At 38.6% G+C, this 25,364-nt stretch overlaps 2 protein-coding genes and 1 long non-coding RNA gene across 13 annotated transcripts in view; 1 reads left to right on the forward strand and 2 right to left on the reverse strand.

The window, feature by feature from the left end:
- Positions 1–350: 350 nt before the first annotated feature.
- Gyf (GIGYF family protein Gyf) lies at positions 351–12,936 on the reverse strand. The gene is made up of 9 exons (XM_015188920.2): positions 12,829–12,936; positions 11,692–12,053; positions 11,461–11,634; positions 11,087–11,381; positions 7,488–10,148; positions 1,923–2,876; positions 1,785–1,859; positions 720–874; positions 351–665 (listed from the first exon to the last, which is right to left on the reverse strand). Exons 2-9 carry the CDS (start codon positions 12,013–12,015, stop codon positions 540–542), a joined length of 4,764 nt encoding a protein of 1,587 aa, XP_015044406.1. The 5' UTR covers positions 12,016–12,053; positions 12,829–12,936; the 3' UTR covers positions 351–539.
- A 5,331-nt stretch (positions 12,937–18,267) lies between these two features.
- Positions 18,268–25,364, reverse strand: part of unc-13 — a 31,852-nt gene continuing 24,755 nt past the window's right edge. For 8 of the 11 annotated variants that reach the window (XM_033381341.1, XM_033381345.1, XM_033381343.1 and 5 more), the window contains 14 exons: positions 23,551–23,875; positions 23,201–23,473; positions 22,983–23,141; positions 22,806–22,931; positions 22,584–22,751; positions 22,015–22,296; positions 21,369–21,590; positions 21,050–21,216; positions 20,702–20,993; positions 20,287–20,644; positions 19,959–20,057; positions 19,727–19,889; positions 19,544–19,670; positions 19,309–19,470 (listed from right to left, as the gene is read on the reverse strand). In XM_033381341.1, the coding sequence (XP_033237232.1) occupies positions 19,309–19,470; positions 19,544–19,670; positions 19,727–19,889; positions 19,959–20,057; positions 20,287–20,644; positions 20,702–20,993; positions 21,050–21,216; positions 21,369–21,590; positions 22,015–22,296; positions 22,584–22,751; positions 22,806–22,931; positions 22,983–23,141; positions 23,201–23,473; positions 23,551–23,875 (2,923 nt within the window). Of the gene's footprint in view, positions 19,471–19,543; positions 19,671–19,726; positions 19,890–19,958; positions 20,058–20,286; positions 20,645–20,701; positions 20,994–21,049; positions 21,217–21,368; positions 21,591–22,014; positions 22,297–22,583; positions 22,752–22,805; positions 22,932–22,982; positions 23,142–23,200; positions 23,474–23,550; positions 23,876–24,268; positions 25,316–25,364 lie in introns of those variants that run through there. The other 3 variants (XM_033381338.1, XR_004469647.1, XM_033381347.1) reach the window with 3 other exon arrangements.
- LOC117184346 (uncharacterized) lies at positions 21,525–21,888 on the forward strand. The gene is made up of 2 exons (XR_004469649.1): positions 21,525–21,617; positions 21,680–21,888. It is a non-coding gene; the product is annotated as an uncharacterized lncRNA (long non-coding RNA).

The following is a 25,364-nucleotide window of genomic DNA, read 5'->3' on the forward strand; positions in this document are numbered from 1 at the left end:
ATAAGTAAACTGTTAGGAAAGTAATACAAATAATCCGTCCCATATAAGGGGACATTTGACTGAATTGGTAGTCTTTACTTATTGTGAGGGCTTTCACAATTTTTTCTAAGTTATAGAAAATGTATTGAATATGTGTTTCTCAACATCGAAAACGTAAGATTCGATTCAATTTGATTCCAGGAAGTTAGTCTGTTGCTCGCATAAGTCGACTGAAATTGTGTAAAATTTGGCTTTGGAGCATGTTTTTGAATAAATAATTATTTACATTTCAAATAAAATTGTACCTCGACCAAGACCAAGGGTTACCTGAATTTTTTCATCAATCTAATCAAATCAATAGACCCATCCGCTCACCTTTAGTAACGTATGCACATATGTATGTATTAGGGTACACGAATGTTAGTTACACATGTATATACGGATTTATTTTGAACAACGGTTAAGTCCAATTATTAGCCGGCCTTCAATTCAAATCTATATTTAATAGGGTTTCTCATTATATAAAAAACTTGAGGTTGTCGTTGCCGCTTTCGGAGTGGTTATGGTCCGTCGACATAGTCCCGAACGCCAACATTAATGCGACCCTCAGCAGCGGTTACCGAAAAACCGAGAATTCGTGCGTCCAACTTAGTCATTTTGTTCTTCTTGACTTTCTTCTGCTTGTTCTGTGGACGGAACGTTGTCAACGATATAAGGAAGAGTCAAAAAATTGTACCAACCTTGCTTTCGGTATTATCGTTCCCTGATGGTGTTATAGCCGGAGCGGGCTTGCACATATCATCATTGTGCGCGTTTTGAGCACGCTGCAAACTCTTGTATTTACTGCGCCGCTCCAAAAATTGTTTGGCAAAGTCCGAAGATTCTTTTCCGTCGCCTGAAAGTTTTTGTTATATTAGACCGTGATTAATTATTAATTATTTATTGTATTAAATAACCGTAATACAATAAATAATTCATAAGAAAATTAATTAATAACAATAAAGACAAAATGCAACCCTTGGAATGTACTTTGCACGAAGAAAAAATGGGTTTGTAGCTCTGGATAACTAGATTTGTAACATAAAACTTGCAAAACACCCCCAAATCATTTTTAAAAATTCATTTTAAAAATTCGAAATCTCAAGCGGTAATATCCACTACAATTTATAATTTAAAAACAGAATTGTTAGACCTTTCGCAGGATTTTTGATTCGTGTCGATGGAGTGGATATACCTGAAGATATGACTCAAAATTGGATTTTGTACACCCTTTTTAATGATTTTTCTACTTTTCCAATAAAAAATATATTTTGTTCTATGGTATGGTCCTATTTTCAGAAGTTATTTATTTGGGTGCATTATTTCGCAACAAAATTGCCCACTAATAATGTGGATATCCATGCCATTTATACGTTTGATGACGTGACGCATTAATCAGGATAACAACGGATAAGACGGACAAGAGCGACTATTCGTCCGTCTGTTTCTATCCTAACTGATTTGTCCGGTTTGAAACTACAGCTTTTTATAGCCTCGTTTCGTTAGACGCAAAGCGCCCAAGTGAGATCAACAAATAATAGCGACATAAACAATCTGTTTCCGCTAGATAGCTTAAAAGCAAACAGTATTCGGCAAAGATATATGTAAATAATTGTTATCAACTCGGTCTGACTTATGCTAGGGATCTGGAAACGGGATTTTCGGCAGATATTTTAACTAAATCTATAACTTTGCAAGCTCTATTGATTTCTAATTTGACAAATAAATGCAATTGTACGTTATTTATATACGTATCGTGTGCGTACCAAGGTATATGCGCACATAGTCCTTCACTTCATATGGTGCCTCTAAGTCCTGCAAAAATGCAACAAACGTGGGTACTGCAAGTATGATACAAATGTTAAGATTTAGTGATAAACCCATCGCTGAAAATATCTATTTACCATCCACTTTGGCGGTCATATTGTCCAAGCTTCTCATACACCAGCTAGTAAACTCGTTTTCATATTCATTAACTTTATTGCTGGCCTGGTCTATGGACCCCTTACCAATCGATTTTCTATCCTTGTCCTTTTCTTCTGCCGCCGTAGGTGCCGCTTTGGGATTCGGCCTTACCTGACTCGTTTTGTTCTTCTCCTGAAGCTGTCCACCAACAGCTTTGGTCGTTTTTGTCACATTCTGCATGCTCGGCAAGGTCTGGCTCTTCCGCAAATTCCGCGGTGATTCTAAGACAGTTGTCGATTTTGGCTGTGCGTGTATGCTATGTTTTTCCGCCAAATGCAGACCAGCGACTAGAACCGCCGCAGCAGTGATTGGTCCAGCGCCACTGGCACTGGCAGACGGTTGCAAAATAATTTGATTGACCGACGGGGAACTGGGATCATCCCATAGACGAGTACCTGTTGACAATGAAAGCGAAGAAGAGGTGGATGCATTCCAAGCCTTATTGGCAGTTCCCCAGATGTTGGACAGGCCACACGTGCCACCCACATTTGATGCTATGGCAGCCTGTTGCTGTTCTACTTCGCGACGCCTTTGCTGTTCCATGAGCTCGTTGGCCAACCGCTTGGCCTCCTCTGCTTGAATATCAGCCAGGCTCATAACGGGCGCCGGAGCGGGTGCTGCCTGCCACTTTAAAAGAGCATCGTTCGCCTCGGCTGCAGCTGCTGCAGAGGCACGCATTTGTTTGTCCAACTGTTCCTGCTGTCGCTGCTGATCCGCGCGTCGTTCTCTCCTTTCTGCCTTTTGTATCTCAGCCAGTCCAGGCGCGGCGCTGTTGGCTTTCGGCGATCGAAGTGACCATGGCGCAATTGATGTAGCAGCCGAACGAGTAGATGCTTGTAAATCCCCCGGCTTGGCAACGACATGCTTGGTGCTCACTGCAGATGCTGCTATTCCTAGGAAATATCAACACAAAAAGCTCTATAAAAGTAAGATTAAGCAAAGCGTGCCAATTGTTCCGCTTAAAACTGAAGCATGTGCCCAGTTTTCTTGTAAAAAATTTAAAAAATGATTAACTATTCAGGCCAAAAATCCAATTAGGTAGCAAATAGTAATGACTTTAAAACAATCAAGTTTAGTCCGCTACCGCTATCGGTAGTCTCGAAAAATATAGCTTTCGGCAAAAATGGTTTTCCACCCGGGTCTACGTGTAGCGGCAGCGCAACAACAGAACATTTTCCAATGCCCACGGAAGACGGTTTTAAATTGTTAGAAAGCCACCACCTCCCAAAACAACACAGAGGTAGAGGATAGGCGGTAGAGCTTGGTGGTAGAATCTCTCTATGGACGTAACTTTTGAGTTAGCCATCAGAGGACATAATACACAACTCTCTTAACTACTCAAAGGGAAAACGGATCTCTTAAAGAGACTGGCGTTTGCATAATAACATTCAACCTACTAACCCTACCGGAGTACATAATGATTGGATACCAACCCCAGACAATATATACCACATCCAAAGAAATGCAACAATTGCTTCCAGTTAGGACACCTCCAAAAATTTGCAAAAACAAACAACTTTGCTTTAATTGCGGAGAGGACTTCCACATTGACACGACCACACAAGAGAAATGTAACAAAGCCCAGCACTGCATTAACTGCAATAACGACCAGCACTCTTCGAACACACATAACTCCAAGCAATGAAAGCCACAAACAAATGCGACAACAAAACAGCCCTCTCAATGCTACGGACATGAAACACAGATAATACACCCCACTCATTCTCTTCAGTCACCAAAACCACACAGGCCTCTACGCAATCCCAACAACAATACACAGCATCACAACAACAACACACAACATCACAACAACAACAACACCCCCAGCAAGCATCCACATCCAAACGCAAAACCGTATCGTAATCTGATATCGACTCAGAAATAGACAGTAAGTTGAACACCCTAACAAATTCCCATAAAAACATAAACAACAATGTAAAAATTCTACGACTGACTACCTCTAAGCGCAGATTAGCAGCAATAAAGGCTGCGGACAAATTAAAAAGCTCAAGCAACAAAAAAACAAGACAGAAAAACCCCAATACTGACGCCTTGAGTAGCAACAACTGCTCAATGGAAATAGAATCCGACTAAAACTAACACATCAAGTAAAAACAATCCAAATAATCAGCACTCAAGAGACAAAAACTTACAAAAATGACTCTTACAATGATCGAATGGAACCTTCGAGGCTACATAAACAACTACAATGAATTACAAATTATTATTAAGCAATACCAACCGCATATAATTGTTTAATACTCACAATATACCCATTCCCATCAACTTTACGCTAAAAACTACTCACCCAATTTTGGGGGAGCAGCAGTCTCCACACACAACTCAGTCCAATCAAATAAAATACATTTACAAACTGACTTCGATGTAACTGCTATTGAAGTTGAATCGAAGAAAAAATTCAAAATAATTTCTGCATACATATCGCCAAGCCGAAATTTTAACGAAAGTAACCTACACAATGTTCTCAGAAATAACTCAAGCTCACTTATTTTAGGTGATTTCCACAGTTGGAGCTTTGGGGCTCACCAAAAAATAACGTAAGAGGCAATACAGTAGCCAAATTCCTAAATAACACCAACTTTATACTCTTAAACGACCAATCCCCCACACACTTCACCACACACAATACACACATATCGACCTATCATTTTGCTCTCGAGACTTATACGCTAACTGGAAAATCATCGATGACCTTCACGGAAGTGACCATTTCCCTATCCTCATTACACTCTTTCACAAACAAACAGAATAAAACGCAAAACAACCCAATCTTCAAAATTAACTCAGCCAACTGGGATGCATTTAAGGACAAAACTGACTACATTAAAATAAAAAATTCGCCCTCAAACAATATCAATATGATGATTCTTCATCATGTCTAAATAAAATTCTACTACAAAGCGCCCATCTTACCATCCCACAAACATCAATTTAAAATCATTCCAGAAACGTTCCGTGGTGGAACAATGGACTGCAAACTCTCAATAACGAAAGAAAACAAGCATGGAACAAACTAAAAAAACACATTAAAACTACAAACATCATTAGATTTCGAAAAGCAGAGGCAAATTTAAAAAAGAAATTATATCTGCCAAAAATAAGTCACTTTTACTTCAGAAATCCAACCACAAACATAGACAAGTCAAACCTAGTCAAATATAAGACGCTTTTGTGGATTCAATAATATGAAAAACATCCATACAATTATCCATCCGACCACTTTACAGCCAACTTCAGATAACCCCTCCATTGCCAATTCATTTGCTGAATACTGGTCCGATCAGTCCAAAGATTCCAACTTCTCACCCATGTTCACTAACAACAAATATTCAATTTCCAAATATCAAAACTATCCTCCATCGTAATCTGCTCAGAAAATATAATCACCACACATCAATAGAACTTTCCTCCGCACTCTCAAGCTTAAAGGATCATTCACCAGGTATTGATGGAATCTCCTACCCAATGATTGCAAATACATCCCCAGCAGTTAAAGATAGAATTTTAAAACACTACAATAACATACTTAATAACTATATACCCCAAACTTACAAAATAGGTCTTGTTATACCAATAGCTAAACCCGGTTGCATCAAAACATCAATAACCTCATACCGCCCGATTTCTCTAAACTCTTGCTTCGCAAAAGTTCTAGATAAAATCATAGCCAAGAGGTTGTGGTGGTTTTTTACTACAAACATACAATACAATACAATAAAAGAGAAAAATCAAATGTCGCATCGCAAACAACCTATCGAGCACTTTTCTGCATAACGGAATGCCCCAGGGATCACCGATATCAGTTATTTTATTCTTAATAGCATATAATAAACTAGCAAAGCTCGTTACTATCCAACGAAATCTCACATTAACAGCCTATGCAGATGATTTTCATATTATTATCAAATTTAAAGAAAACCAAACCCAAGAAAATTTAAATCTCGACGACCTATTCCAAAAAATCTACGAATGGTGTTCGTAAACATAACTTTAAATGCACAATAGCAACAAGAAACCTAAACATACCGAGTGTAGGCCACTTAAAAATATTAGGACTCACATTCGATTCAAAATATAAATGGACTAGACACATAGAAGACTTAGCTAACTCTCTCTCCAACAAAATGAATATAATAAAATGTCTCTCCAGTAACAAGTTCAATTGCACTACGCATACACTAATATCAATCACAAAAGCAATAATAGTGTTTAAAATTGACTACGGACTAGTATTTTACGGCAATTCCTCAATAACTCGCCTTAAAAAAATTAAAACCATCCTAAACTGTGCAGTAAGGATAGCTTTGGGAGCATTTAGGACAATCCCGATTACAAATCTTTTAATGGAAGCTAACATAAACACAGTTGCAGATCGACGTGACTTTCCACAAGCCAAACTAATAAAAAACCTCTATTTTCCAAACAACTCACCACTTCACAACATCTCAATCCGAATACAGTTTAAAAACAAAATACCTTACTCCCTACAACATTGCAAAAAACAAAACATAAGCCTTCTCGTAAAACCCGAGATAAAAACTAAGCTACCTTTCTGGAAATTCCAACCAAATACCATAAATACCGAACTTGACAAACTAAACAAAAATAATACACACGACTCTATATACCAACAACACTTTCGTATTATCAAAAACCAATTTAATGATCACACATTTCTGTTTACGGATGGATCAAAAACCATAAGTGCCACATCATTTGCAATCACAACGGAAAAAAACACCTTAAAAGTGGGCTTACTACATCAGTGGGCTTTCATCAATTTACTCTGCCGAAATCATAGCCATATTCGAGGCAATACAAATTGTTAAATCTATGCGCGGGAAATAAATGATATATTCAGACTCTATATCCTCAAACACCTCAAGACAAAAATGCTTGAAGACAAACTTATAAAACTCGAACAAACATAGAACTGGTATCAATTTATCAATCCCAACCAAATAACAGCCGACAAATTCACCAAAAGACTAGACCAAAACACCACATCAAGGATAAAAAAACAAAAATAATTAGACTAAGACTAGGACATACAAGAATAGCTCACCAACATTACCTAGATCCTACCAAAATTAATACTTGTACGCATTGCCTTAATAACGTTCCAATAACTATAGAACACCTACTCAAAGACTGCCCATCCTCACAACTCACAGACATACGTTTCAAAATCTTCGCTAACAATAATCCCCGCTCACATTTCTTTCTAACCCAACTAAATCTGAAATCGACCTAATCATAAACTATCTAAAAGAAACCAATTTATATCCATTAATCTAACTCTAATATAAAACCCATGTAATACATCTCACATATAATAAATATAAAATAATAAGCATAATGTAACATAATAGCAACATAGCCGAAGGTCATAGTAACCAGCGCTATCATTAAATAAGCTAGATTAGTTTTAACTCTAACATCTTTCTATATAAATAAATAAATAAATATACAATATTACACACCTGTTGCTGTACCTTGAACTGGGGCTTGTGCGCTACCTAGTAATGCCTTCCGACGCTGACCTTGTATTTGCAGTTGTCGTTCCTTTTCTTCTTGCGATTGTCGAGTTTTTTCTTCTTCCACCTGCAGGGCACGGCGTTTCTCCTCTTGACGCTTGCGCTCTTCCTTGAGTCGGCGCTTTTCCTCAGCTAGCTCCCGCCGCCGCTCTTCCTCATTAATAAACTTTGTCGGTGCCGACTGCTGCGGCGGTCTAGCAGCCAAGTTCTGTTTATTAGTTGGCTTGACATGAGCCTGAGGCTGTGATGGATGTTGATCCTTGAGTGGTTCCACATCCGCAATCGCAGTCTGTGTTGGCTTTGGACTGAGCGACTCCTTTAAATGATTGTCTTGATTGTCAGTAGCCTGGGAACAAGCGCCCAAATTATCCACTGGGGGAGTTACAAGGGCTGCTGCTGCACCAGCACCTGGTGCTTGCACTGCTCCTGCCATGAATTTCTGTTGCTGCTGTTGAGCTAGTAGTTGCTGCTGTTGTTGGCTCTGCTCTTCTTCCAAAGTGGCCACGTCCCACAGAGTGACCTTTGCGTTTGCCATTCCAGACCATTGCGGGTTCTGGTTCGGATTCGGTGCTTGCTGTTGAGCAGGCAGCCACATTGGAATCATCAGGTTCTGCGCTGCCAGCATTCGTGACTCGGTCATGAAATCCCCACCAGTGGGATTGTCACTTCCAGGAGTTTGTATCGGAGGCTGCGGATGCCCAACGGTGGGCTGTCCTCGCAGCAGCATACGCAAGTTATATTCATTTAGCATATCCAGATCGCTGACATGTATATCATCAAGCTTATTCGGCTCAGCAGCCGATCCAGGCAACGCTACCTGGTCCGCAGGCCGCTGCGAAACAGCCTGAACCTGCTGTGCCTGCTGATGCATTAGCTTTGCGTTGTGTATAAAGTTGTTTGCTTCCAGTAGATTGCCTAGTGGCCGCTGCTGGTCTGTGCTATTGGCAAACAGCTGCTGCTGATCCTTTTTACCCTGCTCAGCTATCACATGGTACAACTGGCTCCCGGCTGCCGGATTTAGTACAGCCAGCGAGTTACTCAGCCCGCTTAGGCTGCTCAAGTACTCTGGTAGAACGAGCAACTGAACCTTGCGCCGTACTACCGACTCCCGATCGACAGCAGAGAGGCGCTGAAAGCACTCGTTTTTGGACAGCTCATTGACTATTTGGTACTCCTGGTGCTGCAAGTACTGATCCTGCAGCATCTGGAATCGCATTGTCAGCATATGCGATGTTGCGTCCAAGCCATTTCCGCCCAGATTTCCTTTAATGGCGGCGCTCAGCGAGTCTGCAGCGGCGGTCACATTGGCTTTGAGCTCTTCTCTTTGCAGTTGTTGCTGCAATTGCTGTTCGCCCAACGAGAGGGAGAGCGCAGCTGACGATGGCTTGCGCGGCGTAAGTGGAAGTGGCACAGGAAGTGCGGCTGGCATTTGTCCAATGGGAAGATTGTCCAAGTCCATCGGTGAAGGCAGCAAATGGCTGTGCGAGAACGGCATGTTGCCGTGGCAAAGCTTTATTAGCTCACCCAATGGCCTAAATCTACTGTCGGAGAAGCGGCGCACAAAGAGGTTTTCATTAAAGTACCCGGCCCGATACCATTCCGTCATCTCCATGGCACTGAACGGTCCCTGAACATTAGACTGAGGATCCCGGTAGAACCACAACTCATTAGGATTCGAATTCATCATCTGCGATGTAGGAAGCATTGTCAAATGGTGTTGGTGGTGCAGTTGGTGGTGATGTTGCATAGCCAACTGGTCCGGAAAAGGTAAACTCGGATGCTGATGTGATGGATGGGCAATGCTTGAATTGGGAACCGAAATCGGAACTGCAATAGGTATGGCATGATGCGGAGGATGCGGATGCTGTTGTTGAAGCAGAGCAGCGTCGCCCACAGTGTTCGACTTAATGCTCATTTCAATCTCTGCTAGACCAGGCATTGTACTTGCGAACCGGCCGCTATCTATTTGTGGTTCTCTATGATTGTGGGTTACTCTATTATCATCGTCCATTATCAGTTTCTCCACCTCATCGGCCACTTCTTTAATTCTATCCGATATATCTCCGTGGACAGCTTCACCAATTGAGGCTGTTGGGTCTTTTGGAGATTGACAGCTTTCATTCAAGTCCGAGAATTTCATTGGGTGCGTTTCTATCTTCCCTTCGAAGTCCTTATCGCCATCAATGTCTCCGTCAGTGTGATTCCTGCTCCCAGTCTGAGATAAGTTGTTGCCGGAGTTTGAAGCAGCAGAGTTTACCGCATCGTTGGAGTCCTTTTCTCCAGCTGCAGCCTTGGCCTTTTGTAGATCGGCATCACCGTGAAAAGCGCCACTCGAATCAAAGGTGCCACCTAATTCAGATGGATTCTCCATAGCCCACTCAGGAAGATTGTCTTCGGTATCACCACCGCCAATATTGCTGCCAGACCACAATTGAGAGTTTTTAGCGCCCGGCTGACGGACTGAAGCAGCAGCCAATCCCGCTCCTGTCTTGATGCTTCCTCCTCGCTCACGATCAATATCTACAGTCCCAACCGTCGAAATAGAGCGCTGTATACTGGCTAATCCATCCAAGTTGGAGTCCTCGTCACGCCAACTAGTAGACCGACCTGAAACGCAATATTCCAAATTAATGTAATGTAATCTATGTAAAATCTAAATGTAGATAAATATACCCTTGCGGGATATTCCACTAAATAATACTAAAACTAAAAAATAATAAAATGTAATTCAAATACTTGCAGATAAGTAAACCATTAGTCGTCGCCGTTACGGGGACATAAATACATATGTATAAATACATGACCATATGACCACATAAATACATACAATCAGGCAGGGTCCGTTTTTCATTTACTTTTGCGGATTACGTTTTCACATATTTCACATATTTTTGCTGTTTGCCCCAAAACAAAAATGTTTTCCTGGCCAATTTTTTTCGAGCCAAATTTGAGGTTGAGTTAAAATAAAATTATATAAGCAATATAAAGAAAGCAAAAGTTAAATTACCCTTATATAGGTGTCAAGTTTATGTTAATGCACCAATAAGTCATCTATTTTTCCTTTTGCAATTAATGGAATGTCGTTGTATAAAAAACCGTTTACTTTTCATTTCGTCAACGAATGAGAACGGGAGCACCAATTTATGTGTATTCAAAAGTAAATCGAAAAACTTTAGTGAATGTGAAAAACGGAGACTGGCTGAATATACAAAATTAGATTTAAAATGCAACAGTAGAAATCAAAATTCATTTGATCCATTGCGGAATTTCACTAAATCTTATCAAATAAATGCATTTGCCACTGAATTGAAATTGAACGACGACTTATTGCATTTGTATGAATGGTGGACAACACCCGCCTAACATAATAATTCACTTTTGATGTACTTTATGACACTTCTTGGTGGATAAAAACAGCAACAAAAATTGTCAGCCAATGAGAGCTTTGCGAAACTTTCTAGAGCCCTACAAGTGTAATAAGGATAATTACCTCTGCAAGGGTATAAAAACAATATATATTAAAGGTATAAGTACTGATAACTGACCCCAGCGGTGCGTGTTGGCCACAAAGCTAGTATTGGTACTTCCTCCACCGCCACTGCTTCTCCATCCGGCAACATCCGATCCAGAAAGGTTATTGCTTGTAATCGGGCCGTCTCCAGATCCATCTTCGTTTCGACTTCGCCGCCAGTTTTCCATGTTCCGATGATGACTTGAGAACTCTTTTCTGGGACTCGAACTAGGTGTCCCGTTCCAGTCCAGGCCTCCCGCATTGCCAAGTGATGTGCTAACAGCCACTGAATCACCTGTTCCATTTCGCTCGTTCCAATTTCGTTCAGTCTAGGAGAATAATTTTCTTCATATCCTCGTACTCTCTCAGAATCGCCACCCACCCAATGATTCTGCATCATTCTCTTACCTTGATGGACATAGCTGATAGACCTTCGTCGTATAAACCACCAGGGCGCTGATATATAGGATGATAAACTGATTTTCCGCGCATTCGGCCCCGATCGACTGTTCCACCACGTCCAGTGCCACGCGGAGCTGTTCCAAATCCACCCGTCGAGCGCTGCAACCAGGCTGGACGAGACTGTTGGTAGGATCATCAATTTAACATTGTTATGGGAACGGGAAAAATTGCACTTACGCTACTCCCAGTTTGATTGTTATCCTCTTCAGTGCTTGGCGTCAGGGCCAGCGGATACTGAACTTTGTCCACAAAAAGCTTCTTAAACGAAGGTAAAATCTGCGGCAACAAACAGTGCCGATCAAACAATGACAGCATTTCTTCACGTCCATACCGGTACTCTGGAAACATATTGCGAGAGGAAGCTGCTGTCGTGTTGTTGCTAAGGCTGTGCGTTGCCAGAGAGCTATTGGTTCCTCCACCGTTATTGCTACTGGAAGATCCTGAAGGCTCCGCTGACATATTGCGCAACCATTCAGGACCGAACTTCATAGAATCTGTCATTTTCAGTAGCCTCTTGTTTCCTTTATATTTTGCTGAAGCTAAGCGAATAAAAGAGTAAACTAAATTTAGTTCGAGTTTGACAAACAAATCATGTATGTAATTACAATATCTAACAACGATTCCACTTTATTACTGATTACTGATCTTCGTATTAATTCTGATCGTTAATGGAAAATTCACTTTTATGTTTTTTTATTTGATCAGTTTTCAGTATGATCAGATTGCATTGCGTATGTGTGTATAGAAGCAAGATCATGTATTATCGAACTAAAAGAAGAAAATAACAAATAAATAGTTCCGAGCAACGCAACCTAACCTAAAAAGGGAACTTAAGTCTCGCACACGAACGTAAAATTGAAGAAAAAAAATCACACATGCACACAAAATTTTACATTTTGAACGACATATCAAGACTTAAATACGTATATATGTAATATTTCAGCATGTGTTTTCACAAAATTCCACTTTAGTCCCAGTGATCTAAACAAAATCATTAGTTATAACATATGTATGTACATACAGGCAAACATAAAATAGATTTTACAGTAATGTACAAAACAAAGTAATATTTTAAAGGAATCACCTCAAAATAGGCAGTCAACATACATGTATATATGTACATACATTCATATGTACGTGAGTATACATATGTACATAGATATGTGGGCATACGCAACATGCATTGATAATTTGTTAAGATAATATCAAGGAAATACTTGTCTAGGTTATATTCAAATGATTTCGATATAACAATGATATAACAATTCAGAAACACCAGGCGGCCCGAATTATTTGTTAAATGATTTTACTTACATACACACGAATTACCACCAAAGGGAAGAAAGCAACGATGGCACTATCGGCATATCGGCAGGCATATCGATGGTTTCGCTATTATTCATGATACTCAGTGCTGCCATTTTAGCTTATTTTAAGCTAGATTTGGCTTATTTTAAAACCAAATAGATTGAGAAATATTTGAAATGCTTATTTAAAAGTTCATTTAGCTTAAAATATTTGGTTCAAACAAATTTATGTTTTTTTATTTTATTGTAATATTTTTAAATTTTTAACGAGAAAACTGATAAAAATCATATTTCTTGTTCGTATTTTGGTACATTATATTGTGCATACATGTATAGTAATTTTTCGTTGATAAATTTTAGCAAAGACTATACAATACCAAGATGTTGCATGAGCGACCAAAAAGCTTTTCTATGGCGGGTACTAACATTAGAACCCAAAAGGCACGAGGGAGAGCGCGGGGTTTCAATTCCCTTTTCGCCTGTACTTCGTCTCTACCGCAATTCTGGACTCTCGAGCCTCAGCACCGTCGAAGCGGTGGTCGCGAATCGCCGATGTCTTTGGAGCGGCACAGTGGGACCTTTGGCCGTCTCAGCTTGCTAAATTAGTTAGTGAATATGAGTTCAATAAATATTTGTACGTTGAAAAAATGTTAAACTTTGAGTGCTTATATCTTCTAAACTGAAACTATCTTGAAAATTCGATTGGAAAATTCTCTATTAGATGCGTACATTAAATTTATCTAAAGCACTCATACATACACACCGACTCGACGCTGACCGAGGCATTGACGAAGCCGAGTAGCATTTCGGAGGCGAAGGTAGCGTAAAAGAGAATTGAAGTAATAGACCTGCGCGCCCGTACCATGAAGTGTCAAATGAAAAAGAATTTGTTCCTCATGCAACATCTTGCAACATGCATTGTATAGTCTTTGATTTTAGTCACACTACAGTATTGCACATTCACATATGAAAAAATGCCGAAACGTCTTATAATCAAAATTTCCACAATTTCTGGTTAAATTTTTATGAATTTAAGGAGTGTCTACGCAATGTGCCAACTGACCCCACAAAATCGTACTGCAGCTCTTATAAAGCAAAAATTTGGGCCAAGTTGTGCGAATTACGGCTGTCGAATAAAAATTACACAAGAAAAGTTTATCGACAAAATTAAAGTATCCATTATTTTGATATGTGTGTTTATGGCTAGCTTATTTTTAAACTTTTTTTTTATTTTTAGCTTATTCTAGCTTATTTTTTTCAATCTAGCTTATGGTGACTCCATCGAGCTTTTATCTACTTTGATTTTGAAAAGTGCAGTGGTGTCAACTTAAGCCAACTCATTGCGAAAGGGTCTAGGTGTTATTGTAACTAGCTGCAACCCGGAGCGCAGAGAACGTTTCACAATGATGGCGAAAGCCATTTCTCTCCAAGATAATGCAGCAAAATGAATTAGTTATTTTGATTTAGAGTTGTCAAACCATCGATGGCACTATCGATAGTATTGATGGTTTTGCTACTATTCATGATACTATCGAGCTCTTATAGGTCGCTTCCCCTTCTCTACTTTGATTTTGAAAAGTGCAGTGGTGTCAACCGAAAAACTTGAAGATCCCTTTAGCCAACTCATTACAAAAGGTTCTGGTTAAGTGGGTGTTATTGTAACTGACAATGCGCATGCCATGTTTAAGGCATGTGACATTCTTCAAAAACGACACCTACTGCTTAAATTTAGCGGTGCAAGACTGCTTGAGCCAAGAAAATTTGAAGTTAGGGCTGAGAAGATGGAAGCGCATGGTTACCTGTTTTAAAAGTAGCACGATCGCATATAAATAGTTCAACGTTCAAATGCTGGCAGGCAGGTCTGCTTTTTTTTGGTTTTGATATTTAAAGATCGCTCAGCAATCAGCCTTGCCACCATATAAGATACCCGATATAAAAAACAATTATTTATTTAACTTAGCTTGAACTCGAATTTCTACAAGATCTGCGTAGTTTAGGGACTCCTTGCTATTGGACTGTGTTTAAAGCAAGGTTTAAGTAAAAAAGTTCAACAAAATGTACAAGAAAATGATCGGTAACAGAGCGGTAAATTAACTTTATTGTGAAATTGAGCCGATTTTGTGATTGCCATTTTGAAATAACAATCACACACGGAATAGCCGTGAAACATCGGTTGTTTTTAGGAGTACCCTGTGCCATCTGGATTTACCGTCATTTGAAGCCACTGTAGGCAGACGCACAAGGCCCTTTTGCTCAAACAACAGTAGCCTAAGCAAACGAGTATCGTTCCAATTGCTCAATTTAGATAGAACTACCCAAGCGAGCACCATATGGAGGTTCCCCGTAAGGCTCTTCTTGCCACTTACGCGGACGATATATCACTGCTATACAGCTCCAAATGCCGCCTTGAGACAGCAGATGGACTCCAGAGTGCGTCCACTCCTTGGAAGCTTGGTGAAGGAGATGGAATTTAAAAGTCAATCCACTGAAGACCACCAATCCATGCTTCACCCTGAAAGCGGCCATAGACCACACCTCACCCATAAAGTTTGAAGGCATAACTTTGGACCAACCAGAGCAAGCAAAATATCTCGGAATCACCCTTGATAAGCGTCTCATATTTGGTCCACACCTGAACGCTACGGCTCGTAAATGTGGGCAAAGAATGCAGCAACTGCGGTGGCTGATTAACAGAAGAAGCACCATGTCAGCAAAAAGAGCGGTTTATGTACACTGTGTAGCCCCGATCTGGCTCTACGGTTTGCAGACTTGGGGTATTGCTGCAAAATCTAACTATAAACGGATACAGGTCCTGCAGGTCCTTTGCCATGCTCCCATAATTTTATACGATTAATAAATAAATTTTCTATTTGACTGGCTTACTTTAAATAATTTCTATTATTGCATTTTGCATAAAAAAGGCTTTAGCGAAATAGGTCAACCAAAAAAAAAAACGGGTTTAGCGAAATAGGTCAAAACAAAAATTTCTACAAAATTGGTTAGATTTTTAGTCCTTGCTTTTATTGTATTTTGACTAAAACAAGGCTTGAACAAATATTTCGTTAATTTTCTATGAAGATAAAACGTAATTTATAAAGACCTTTTCTCAAATTGATATGTTTATGTTTATATTTATGTATTTTATTAGTATCTTGTATATATTTATATCGATCCTGATAGAGATAGAGATATAGAATTTTCTCAATTCTATAACATCCGTTTCCCTAGGGTATGAAAATCGGTGTATATTTGCTGTCGGCTTGTGATATAATAGAGACTCTTGCCACATTTTATTTTTTCATTATTCTGAGCCCATTAATGGTATTCCTAAAAGCGAGGTGGACTTGTGTAATTAATATCTGTGACTGTTTTAGGCGTAGAAAATATATAAAACTCGAACGAAACTAAACTAACTAAAAACGAAAATTCGTAAACTAAGGAGTAGGCGAAATCAATGGTGTAAACAGCTGACTGGGTTGCCACCCAAAGTATTTTAATTTGTATAGACGATTTAATTATGATTTAATCAAGTGTGTCATATTATTCCACACTCCCCTCTCTTGGCTTGGTTTGTTTTGGTGCAGCCAAAGTTGAGGAGCGATAAGAAAAAAATTTGTTATCAGGCAGGCTCCGGTTTTCACTTTCTCCGGATTTTACAAAAGGCAAGATTTTCCCGTTTTCAAAATGAAATATTTGGTCATAGCAACAAAACTATGAGCTTTCGTGCTAACAGCTGACGCAGGCCAATTTGGTTAACGGAACGCTGGCAAGAAATACACTTTTTTACTCGTAATATGCGCGTAACAGAACGTCTTTTCGCTTCTTGGCGGCGTTGTCCGCGTGTTCCGCTGCTGTAGCTAAAGACGTCCCCGGCAGCAGGCACGGCCCCGGGGACATTACTGCGGCTCGTTGAATGACTTGGAAAAATAGTTGGGGGCCATCCGGATGGGAAGGGTGTTTGATATTATTGTCAATACTGTATATCCATATAATTAAGGAACTCTTCATGAGTCCCGCGAAATGCCTTTCGCGAGTCGTACACATTTTTCTTGACCCAAATTCGCAGAAGCTTCGAATTCAAATCTTATTTACTTCTGTATTTACGTATATTTTGGCTATTAACTTTACGCTTTGCCCAACTCACTAGTCAATATACTCTTTGGATATAAAATATAAAATTCGTTGGTAACTTATCTGGCACACAAACTCACTCAAAGTCTCTCTACTTACCCACACCAAATGGAAGCGATGAGACGTTAGAGACACGTTACCGTGACGTCAAGAAAGTGCCCGCGGTCTCACGGCTTCAAAATTTACCCAAGAAACTGACGTTTGCAAGAAAATTAATTCAATCTCCTACGCACGTCGTTCACTTGACCTATGCTGAGGTCCGCACGAGCGGACTGATGCAAAACCGAACAAAAGCTTACAGGTCGATGTATGTACATATGTAGCTTTATCCACTTAAAATATGAGTAGAAGGCATAACCTAAATTGCCCTGTTAAATGTAACAACAAACAGTAAAAAACATCAATCAGTCATCTGTTGTGTACCTTTTACAGTTATGATTTGGTTTGTTGTATAAAAAGCCGTTAACTTTTCATTTCGGCGATGAAATGCGTTTTGTGAAAACGAGATCACTATTTTTGGCGTTTTCAAAAGTAACTGGATAATTTATGCGAAAGTGAAAACCGCGTCCTGGCTGAATGACTTCTAAGGATGTTAAAAATGCGCTGCTAGAAGTCTGCAGTCCAGGCTGCCCGCCATCGATTTTAAATTACTGCAGGAAATTCGACGTAGTGGTGAATTGCTTGGCTGCTAGCTCGAGGATAGATCCATGCAAATGTCACGGAGCCCAAATTATAGTTTAGTCCAATTTTACATCGCCCTGGCGTGGAGAAGCCGGCGGAGAAACAAAGAACGGACTAGGCTGAGGTCCAACGTAAACGGCTGAGAGACTATAAGTAGTCGGTTATGTGTCTGCAAACCATCGATTAAAAAGCGGTTTCAAGAAGCTATCCAGCGCAGATGCAGGTGTTAACCCAGTTACCAGCGAGTTGCCTGGTAAAAAATAGTATACGGTGGTCTTTGCTAATGCAAAATCCTCGGGTTTCTTAAGCCAACAATCCAAGACTTTGTCGAAGTTGGCCCATGACCTGCACTCAGTGTCGCCCCTGCGCTCGACGTTTCTAGGAGGTTCCTATTTCCAACCAGAGAGAACACTTCATCGACCGAAAAGCCATGCTAAATACTATCGCAGCTGCAAGGACATGGAGGAAAGGAGCATTCCTGAGAAGGCGACACCGGATACTCGGTGGATTCCGGATACTCTTTTTAAGAAAATGTATCTTAAAATGCAAAATTGTTCTTTTTTAAAATACAAGAAATTATCGGTCCAAATCGACCAAACTCGTGCAATTAAGGTAAATAAAAATGTTTAAACTATTGAAATTAGGCAAGTTAGATATTTATTGCAATGCTTTCGTTAATACCTCTTTTATTACAATAGAAAAAAATAATGATTCACATGGACTTTTTGTGCATGTGAAGTATCTTTAACAAATATTTCAGAATTACCAATTTATATTTATACAGGTACTTATTTACATAAATAGGAATGTGCGTGTGAGTGTAATTCAAATGTACAGATGATTATGAAGCCATTAACAGTTGTTAACACATATGTATTTATATCAGCAGATTTGCCGCATTGTCATAAATATATATGTTATATATATGTATAGGGTAGTGGGCTCCGTCCCCTGCTCAGTTTCGCTCTACACCCCTCAACAACTCTCAAACAACATTTTTATATCAAAACATACATGTATGTATGTATTTGGCCATCGAATTGAATCAGCATTGGCTGCAAAGTGTAATTTTTTTTTATATTTCTTTTCTCTTCTTTCTTTTATTCTAACATAACATAAATTATGTCATCTGATAACAAAGTCTAATTTAAATATTTGAGTGATGTTGGTTTCTGAGGTTAGGGGAACGACAGTGAGTGGCGTTGTGGAGTCTCATAGGTATATATATACATATAATGTACGTGAATGTATGTATGTAGTGTATGCTGGTTTTTTAGGTTTAAAACATAATTTCGGTCTGCAGAAATGTTAAGTACATTTTGTATGCCACAGAGTAAATAAAATGCAGTTGAACTGTTCTTGTACGCTCGTACTATTTCCATTTGTTGTATGTAATTTTTGTGAATTCGATAGATAATTCAATAACGATCACTTATAATATCATATCATTTAGAGAAATATTTATATTTGTAATGTATTTTCTTGTATATGATGGGTTATATTTGCGATTGATAGGTATGCAGGTATTATTATGTTCTGTATTTCTGTAGTTTTACGAAATTATATGGACTTCTTTAAACTAAGGAAATTATTATTATAAGGTTCATTTATAGAGATGTATGTATATATGTTTGTATTTATATGTGTAGAGTTGATTCTTAGCCAGTCTGGATACTTAAGTACCCACTGTTGGTTCCTGACGTATTTCTGATTTCAGCTTAACAAATTCCTTGGCGACTTCATCATTATTACGTTGTGATAGAATCCGTAAAATTGTCCAACCCGTCTCGTCCATTTCTATGCGTCTCTGCAAAGGTAACCAACAGGCGACAGATCCCTAAAAAGAGTAATAGTTTGGATATTTAATACAATCATGTATTTATATATATATTGTAACGCATTATGAAAACCTTTTCCGATATGTCTTTGAGCGGGATAACTGCCACGCCGACAAGTCGATCATCACGGGCAAAACAATAGTCCTTAACGCAAATATGCAACTCGAAAAAGTCCAGCTGTTCCTCATTACCAATAGCGCTAGTGTTATAGACAAAGTTACAAAATTGTTGATCAACTGATTTAAAAGCGCTTACAAGCTAAATGATTCATTGTATTTAGGCGACCAGTTATTTGACTTTGACTTGGTTGCAAACTTCCTCTTCTTTTCCTGTAGATGCGGCCCAATCAAGTTGATCTCAACAAATGGTCGGAACATTCCAGATGGTATTTGCCATTTCAGATCATTAGCAGCCACCACTACGCGAAGAAATACAAATATTTGTGTAAGAAGTGTTCAAATATAGAATCTTACATTTAGTTATTTACCTTTCACATTCACCTTGTGTTCACCTGTGCCTGGGTGGGAAAATAAGTCTATTTGTACTGAAATTTCGCCGACACTTTCCTCTGCATTTTCAGGATCAACTACACAATGAAATGTCAGTTTAAATATATTTATGTAGTAAAGATTATTAACCGGTTACACAATGAAATCAGAATAATAAAAAATGTTATATATAAGAAATTGTGTATACTAGATTTTTAAACTTGCAAAGAAGATGTGATGCTTTCTTTTGGTGAAAAATTAGTTCTATCTCAGCAAAAAATCTCTTTTAAGTATCAAAAGTATCGGTAAAACCAAACAATGACTTACCTTCGTGAACTTGACTAGATATAAAGGTTTTGATAAGTGTGTCGGTCATTTGCGTATACAAACTGAGTGCGTATCGTAGACTTTGAAGCTCTGAAGATTTCTCAAGAAACGTCTTTTTCAGTCCATTGCCACCGGCGTGGAAATATTGTTTTATAGTATCTAAGGCAACATCGAGTACAGCACATTGTTTAGGCGATAAATTTTTTTCCACTTCCTTTGATATGTCCATGACACCGCTAAGCGCACTTTTAACATCCTGTTTTCCAGCCATATGAGACTTAAACAAACGACCCATATCTTCTATTTTTGCGTTGGATGCAAGGTTTTTTGCATTGTCAGTAAGATGCTTAAACATCATCTAATTGGAAATGAGTTTAGAAGAGATTCATTAGAATGAACGGGATGCAATGCTTACAGTTTTATCAGTCATTGGTGGCAAAACAATAGTTTTTTCCAATATTCGCATTACGATTTTCCAGAGTTCTTTTAAAAGTCGTTTTAGTACCGTCTTTTCACAAGACTGCGCATAAAGTGTCAATGAACCATCAAGCAAGTCCATAAGCGGCCTCAAAACGTCATCGGCCTCAACGGCGACAGCGTTACGCTGTGCGGCTTGGTTACCAGCTGTCAGATTTCCACAGCCTCCTTTAATAGACAGCAGCATGTCACCTAGTTCACGCACCGACTGAGTTATTCGAGGCTCCAAACTGAAGCAATTGGTAGAAATGTAGCAACAATACAGTATTAGAATGCTATAACATACCTAATGGCAAACTGTGAGGCCAAATCGTCCAGTGCAGAATTAAGATTCTGTTGAAGCTCTTTTAGTATATTGGCTGCGTCCTCTTCCAGCTTATCCCCACCCATAGACTCAAACATTTTCTCCAACTGTACTCTTAATTGCTGTATGTTGTTCATAAGTATGCAGGCCTATTTATAGTGTAAAATTTTGAATATGGAGGAGAGGCAGACAAGAAAACAGCAGAATAAGGGCGAATCAAGAGTAAATTTATTAAAAATTCCGATCTAATGAGTTTCCTAACTCGAAGAAGCTCGTTAGGTCGTAAATTTTTAGTACTCACAATTCTTTCATCCCTCATATGCTCTGGAAACTCAATTTTCACAATATCTGCATAGGCTATTAGCACTTTTACGATTGTTTTAGCAAAACGCCTCATGTAACGTTTCCAAATTTCTGGATCAGGACACTCGAGCTTGCTAACAACATCGAAACATTGCGTCAATTGCGTGAAAACGTCGACTACCGAATTTGAAAACAAAGCGTGCTCGCTGCTCTTCGTAAACTGTACCATTAGGGCGCAATGAAAAAAGTGAGTGGTTTACGATTAATAAATTAAAAAAGGATAACATATATTTATATTTTATATTTTAGGGATAAGCCTGTTAAACCTTTGGCTTCGGCACGCCAAAAGATTTAGTATACAAATTTGGTAAAATTATATTCAATCATGAACAGCTACATACAACATTTGCATAGAAGCCCATCTTCGAGTTGACTAGACGGCTTAGTTCGGACAGACATTTAACAGTGAAATAACAGTTGTTCGGTTCGAAATGGACAGACGATGATGATAAAAAATATAAATAGCACAGTACAGTACAAGATCCTCCCGCCGGAGCACAAGTAAATAAATAATATTTAATTTAATAACAAAAAGAAACTTTAAAAAGCATGCTTCTTATCTAACTTAGCCCTTGTATGCTTACCCCGTCCTTTTTATCCCGATTGAACGCCCCGTGAAGGTATTCCAATGAAACATCATCGTTCTCATTTAACCACTGCATCACAAAAGGCTCGAACCATGCTGGATAGTCAGGTACGGCTCCTTTGTAGGGCGGAACCTCCTTGACATAGTTGCTATACAGCCATTTAACGCGAAAATGGAGATTCATGTACGCCGAAGACTTGCAGAGACGATGTTGTTCGTGCTCCTCCAATGCGTACTTCATGTCCACAGCAAAAAGATGCCACATTGACGATGCAGACAGCTAAAATCGTTCAAAAATATACATATTTTAATTTTGAAAGGACACTTACTTAATTTATTTGTATTATTAATGTATGGATTTTGTATATATTTTATGAAAAAGTTTAAACTTATTATTATTGCGCTAGTACAATATAATTTAAAAATCTGTTGTGCGGAAGCCGTTATTCTTACTGATCAAGAATATACGTATGGTGGCGGAAACTCTATGAGTACCGGGTATAAAAAACAAAATTTAATAAGTAGGATTATTGGGTTGACATATAGCACATGCACTGTTAATCTTACCTGTCCAATATTAAGTTCCTGGGGAAATTGATTTAGCACAGTGCCATAGCTGTTTTTGTCCTCATCGATGACCGATACAATAAGTGCAATTAGCTTGTGCCAGAAGTCTACGCTGTCCAGTTTTGGCTCATGGTCGTCTGGAGCACGCTTTGCTTCGTTTGGATCCACCTAAGATGGAAAGAATGAATAGGTTCGGAAAAAACAACATAAATCGACTCTTACCTGGAACTCTCTGTTGTAAAGTTCGTAGCAGTTTTCAAACAGGAATTGATACGTGGATCTTAGACAAGCCTTCACACAATCTTTAACAACAGTACTCGCTCTCGGTGGGCTGGACAACTCTTGTACCTTGGTGATTATATTCGTAATTTGATATCAAATTCTAATTGAAACACATACCTTCATGCGGAAAAATGTTATGCTGGTCAGTAGATCGACAGTAGACTTAAGGTCCATTAACTTTTCAGGACTCGAGGCAGGAAAGTTATTTCTATACATCGACAGGTCAATTCTGAGAGAATTATGTAGTTGGTCCAACAATTTGACAAATTTCTCTTTCTGAAATGAGCGACACGAATATAATTTGTCTACGATATGACCTTTTAATATATATGTACCCCAAAATTGCTAGCTGCAAACCGATCACTAGCAGAGACAGCAGAAGAAGCTGTGGTATGAGCGTAATACGCATTGATGTTGGCCAACAGTGTGCTCATCACGGCGGGTACACCAGGGCAAAGATACTTCGCAGAAAGGCAATGAAAATGCGTCATTCCTTGATAGATATTTTCGATACCGTAGCGCATTGAAAACTCATCGACAATTTCCTCGGGGATCTCATCGAAATAGAGTTTCCATGCATCGTCACCCTTTTGCGTTGGCAATTTAACCTACAATGATAAATTTATATACATATAAATATGTACGTATTTATCTAAAAGACAAAAAGGATTCGTAAGAAACTTACCATTCCGCTATTTTCTTCACACAGATAATGAAACAGGTTCTCGTGCAGACATGTATATTGGACATGGTATGGAGCAACCTTTTCTTCACCCTTTATTTCAACGGATATGTGAAGTCTAATTGCACCTGAAACTGCTGACTTATCCGTTCGTTTTTCTAAATTATACCAAACATCCATTTCCCCGGAGAGCGTACGAACTTCAATTATGGTTTGTCCCAAAAAATCGTCTGATTCTCGAGTCAATTTTTGACGAAGTTTCGATTTAAGGTCATTGTCTTCATCCCAAACGCGAACTTTTATGCGGTCAGAGGAATTATGGCACTCGCTGCATATCCATCCAATCAACAATTTTGACATCATTAACATATTAATAAAATTATTCTACGAGCGAACACAATAAGACATGCACATGTACCTCCATACATTTGCAGTTTATATTAAAGTATCATTGAGCTGAAACACTAAACCCATTTTCGAATAGCGTTTTGGTTCGCATGGAATCGGTTAATATGGTACCAAGAAGTAAGTAATGGCAGATTTTATTATGTGATTTTTTCTTCAAATTTATGATTTGATAATCATCATTACCTTTCCAGATAATTTAATCGACATGTAAACTTATTTGTCATTTACGATCGGATCATCGGAAAAGTTGTAGCCTTTATTATTTAATAGATTTTTTACTAGTTGTGGAAAAAAGTGGTTTTTATTTACTGCGTTTAAGCGTATTTAGTGCTTCAGCTCGGTGCATTGAGTTACGCTTAAGTGCATACAACAGCTTATCAAAATGATAGAGACAATTTCGCGGATAATAGAATGAACAATTTAAAAGATTTATCCGAAAGAGAAATAGTGATAGAGAAAGAGAGAACCATTCTACAGTGGAACATAAATAAGTATATTTTTGCATATACAAATCTTATGCAAACAGATTAGGCAGGCACTTTGTTCTCAGCTACATCTTAGCTGCAACCAAAACAGAAACATAATGTCTGGGAAAAGTGAAGAGTTTTTTCATCAGAATTATCGCATTGTAGCTCTGATGGTTCCGTCATTTTTAAACAGATGTACATATTTTGAAGTAAAACGGATGGAAATATATTTAATATATTTTATATATATTTAACCAAAAGAAAATATGTACATATGTATTGATTTGAAATTAGTGAAATTTGTATTAATATAATATCGAATTTAATGGGTCTAGATAGATTATTTGAAAACTTAAGTGTATACAGAAGGAGCATTAAGTCAAGCAAGCCGGATTGTGCGCTTTTCATGTGCTTGATTTATGAGAAATAGCACACGGTTCAACAAGTCCCCGACTAGTCCCCCAAGTAGGTTTCAAATAAACTAGAGGTAACATTTTTTATAAGCTATAGCAAAAACGTGGCTAATTATTAATAGGCTCTTGCCCAGGAAAATAACCAATACAAATGAGAATGTTACCTCAGAAAACATAACAAATTGGCGTAAAATGATCAAAAAATAAAAGTAATTCAAATAGAAGAGACCTCAAGGATGTCCAGATTTTTCTTTAAAATTGTACACAATCATTTTGGCATTTAAACGTTTAGGAGCGCTGTATACATCTTTTGGTGTTTCTCAGGTTCATAGCAAAAAGGGATAAATTAAATGTGGAAATGCTAAGAACACGTTGGACCACAGGAATCACTCAGAATAGATCTATGTTTAAAAGTTTACCTGTTTAAATTTATATTTTAACCAAAGTCGGCAGAAGTCGGGGGACTTTTTGAACCATACGCTAAATACGTATTTCAAAAACATTTTTCATTCAGCAATAAGATAAAGGA

Source organism: Drosophila pseudoobscura, chromosome 5 (assembly GCF_009870125.1).
Source record: "Drosophila pseudoobscura strain MV-25-SWS-2005 chromosome 5, UCI_Dpse_MV25, whole genome shotgun sequence".
Taxonomy (NCBI): domain Eukaryota; kingdom Metazoa; phylum Arthropoda; class Insecta; order Diptera; family Drosophilidae; genus Drosophila; species Drosophila pseudoobscura.